Below are 3,235 nucleotides of genomic sequence, written 5' to 3' on the forward strand. Positions count from 1 at the left end.
GTATTTGCAGCAGCCTTGAGTATAACCCATCCACTCGGTGTTGGAGTGCCACCAATACAGTAGTTTTTGCAGATGGCTTAGAAAGGTCCAGCAAGACACTTCCAGACTTCTGAATGACTTCAACAAGCAATGACATAATTGAATATAGATTTTGTGGTTCGTTGGGCGGGACAATGGGGGTTGAGGACAACGTGTCAGCATCTGTCTCAGATCTCATCCCAAACGTTGCGCTGTTACATGATTCAGACTATTGAAATCGCTTAGGCCGGGATGGAGGCCTCCTCGCCGATGATAGTGGAAAGAATCTCCCGACAAGGAAAATGTAGAATATTCGGATGCCAAAATAGCCACTTTTGGAAATGTAATATTTGGCTGGTGCAGGAGCGACATGCATAATTCCTTAAAAAGGACCTCCTTGGCATGAAAGGTTGTTTTACCTTGCGAATTTTCCTAATCGGGTAATTTTCTACACTGAAATGGGCCGCGTAATGGTTGGAGTGATCGTTGAGTGATCGTTGTTGTGAAATGAAATCATAGTGTCCTTGCCAAGAATTGCCAGATTTGGAAATATGGCTCTTTCATCTGACAGACCAGCCGCTGCTGCAAGTGTTCCCAAGTTTGCCAACGCAGCATGATTCCTTCGACTATATTGCAGTCAAGATGCCCATAAGCCCAATTTCAGCTGCTCACCTTCCTAAGCTATACCTGCCTGCCGCTGCCACTGCGAGGTACCTTAACAATTCAATTCAAATTTGCCGTGTTCAGTTCGTGTACGTGCAAAATCATCCATTTTTAGGTTTCTGCGCTGACATGAAGCGAAGCAGTGCATATCCTTGCTATCAAGCAAGACACCGTGCCACCTACAGTCATTCGAGCAATCAACACTGGTAGAATGTCTGCCAGCTCTGGAAGAAGCGGATTTTGCGATATCTGCCGCCATGCGAACAATGACCATAATTTCTACACCTGTACCGCCGCAGGCTGTAGAAAACAGTTCAAAATTTGCCAGACGGGCAGCCACGAGGAATTCAACATAAAGGGGACCGTTTACGTGCTTTGCAAGTGGTGCCTCGATCATCCTTACAGCTGTGCTATTGACGTCACCAACATGCCTCGCCTGTCTAAATAGACGGAACGTGGGATCTAGGGCCCCTGCCTAGTCGTGTTCAAGGGCAATGGGTGGTAGAAGGGTACTGTGGTGTTGAACAGATCGCTTTGTTGACATAAATTATGTTCTTTACACTCTTTTTTTGGCGATGTGGGACTCAGCTCGACGCTTGATAGCTGTTGATTGGATAATGGCTGAGTTTATTAGTAAGCCTTTCGATATCTATCAAAGGTATATAGCTTGCCATCCCTCAATTCAAACCACAACATTTACTCTCTCAACTCTCACGTCTTTGTTCATTATGGAGGAGGACGCCGCTCCTAGTGCTGAAGAACGCCAAGCTGTGTATGAAAAAGGCTTTCGCATTTGGCAAAGCCTCAAATTGCATGCCCTGCAAGAACCTCGCCTTCCCCTAGCCTGCTTCCAGATCCAGCCAGCACTTCTACACCAGCCTCACTTTCCAGATGACTTGGACCTGAAGCGCACTTATGACTATCTCTCTGTTACTGGAATATCAGTCTGGAAACGATCACAGGGGGGGCTCTGCAACCTCCCTCCGCTGGAACGGCATCTTCGAATTCCAATCTCGATTGAGTTTCCAACTCCTCTCAGTTTGGCTGCAGACCTAGACCGAAGCCATCAGAAATGGTTCAACACAGAGGAAAATCACCTCTCTGTCCTAATATTTGCGTGGAGCTATATCCTTTCGGCGCGCTGGGCTCAACTCATGCCCAAAGCCATACTTGCATACACGGACAGCAAAGCATACAACAGCGACAAACCCCGAGAACGAGATTCTGCTGTGGTGGATTTAGGGGCTGTCGATGATAACGCAGCAAGATGGTGGGCTGCTATTTTAGCTCCAGGAGAGGGCTGGGAGGCCTATATTCCCATTGAGAAAGATAAATTTCGATCCCCTTGGTCAATAACTCTTCCGGCAAAGCCGAAATTTGGTCTTTCCTCTCACAACCAACACCGTTTGCTATCGAATACGGCCATATCAGCTGCGACTGCCTTTCGCTTCCTCTCCGATTACTGCGCTCTACATGACATTATAGATCAGAGCTATGCAGCATTATCAGCTGTGCTATTTCTTCCGCTCTTGCATGGCAGCAGAAAAGATATTGTTCTGCCGAGACCAAACTTCAGCCATCGATGGAAGCCAAAAGTGGGGTTATCGAAGGGCAATCTACAACTTGACCTTGCTTGGGTGCAGGAAGTCCATCATCTGGACAAACTTCTCACCTTGAGCTGCAATACGAGAGGAATACATTCCCTGCTGTCAAGTGTCTTTTATGAGCCTGGCATAGCTTGCAATGTTGTAAGCCCATGGCTACAATCCATCTTTGCTGTTATCAACTCTGTTGAAGACAATCGCATTCTTACCCATATGCTGATGAGTCGAGTTCCGCACCTCGCCTTTATATGGCTTGGAGGAGCAATCATGGACATTCAAAAGGATATCTTGCGAGACGGCCAATTTGGATTAATACCTACTGAGGTACATGCTGCGGTGTGGTCCGGAACCATTCAATCATTCATGCAAGAGCCTATCCATCCAGCAGCAAACGACTCTATTCTGCGCTCTGACGAATGTCGACTTCTCTATCTTACTCAGGAGGAACATCACACTAGCTGGCCTGTATGTCAGTGGATGCCGTTTGGTGCCACAGCTCTTAAAGACACCGAAATTGACGTCCGCCTGCATGCAAATTGTACCGGGCATGGCCTTCAATATGCAGGTTGGAAGTGGACTTGCCGAAATGGTAGAGAGGTATATCAAGTCTCCAAGCCCGCTCTTGCACCAACTTGCCCACCGGCAGAGCCAGTGATGCCAAACATCACAATCAGTTATGAAGCTCTCGACCACAGGGAGGAATCTGCGTCTGAAAATGCAACGCGAAGCATCTTTGGCTGGCTGCGAGTTGAAGGGTACCCTCCACGGGAGAAGAAAATACACGAGTGGGTTAACATTGATGATTCCGATGATGGACGGTCGACGGACACAGATTCCGGGAGAGAGTCACGCAGGTTTAAGAACGGGACGTGGGAAGATTGGGATCGAGCCTTCAGTGCCCGGAAATCAGATAGCATGCAGCCAGAGACAGACCGCCATATATCCCCTGC

General features: G+C 47.9%; 1 protein-coding gene across 1 annotated transcript; it reads left to right on the forward strand.

Annotated features, from left to right (window-relative positions):
- Positions 1-1,409: 1,409 nt before the first annotated feature.
- Positions 1,410-3,145, forward strand: HCAG_08500 (conserved hypothetical protein; the record flags this gene model as incomplete). The annotated part of the gene is made up of 2 exons (XM_001536668.1): positions 1,410-3,070; positions 3,118-3,145. 2 exons carry the CDS (start codon positions 1,410-1,412, stop codon positions 3,143-3,145), a joined length of 1,689 nt encoding a protein of 562 aa, XP_001536718.1.
- Positions 3,146-3,235: the final 90 nt, after the last annotated feature.

This window comes from Histoplasma capsulatum, genomic scaffold (assembly GCF_000149585.1).
Source record: "Histoplasma capsulatum NAm1 scaffold_11 genomic scaffold, whole genome shotgun sequence".
Taxonomy (NCBI): domain Eukaryota; kingdom Fungi; phylum Ascomycota; class Eurotiomycetes; order Onygenales; family Ajellomycetaceae; genus Histoplasma; species Histoplasma mississippiense.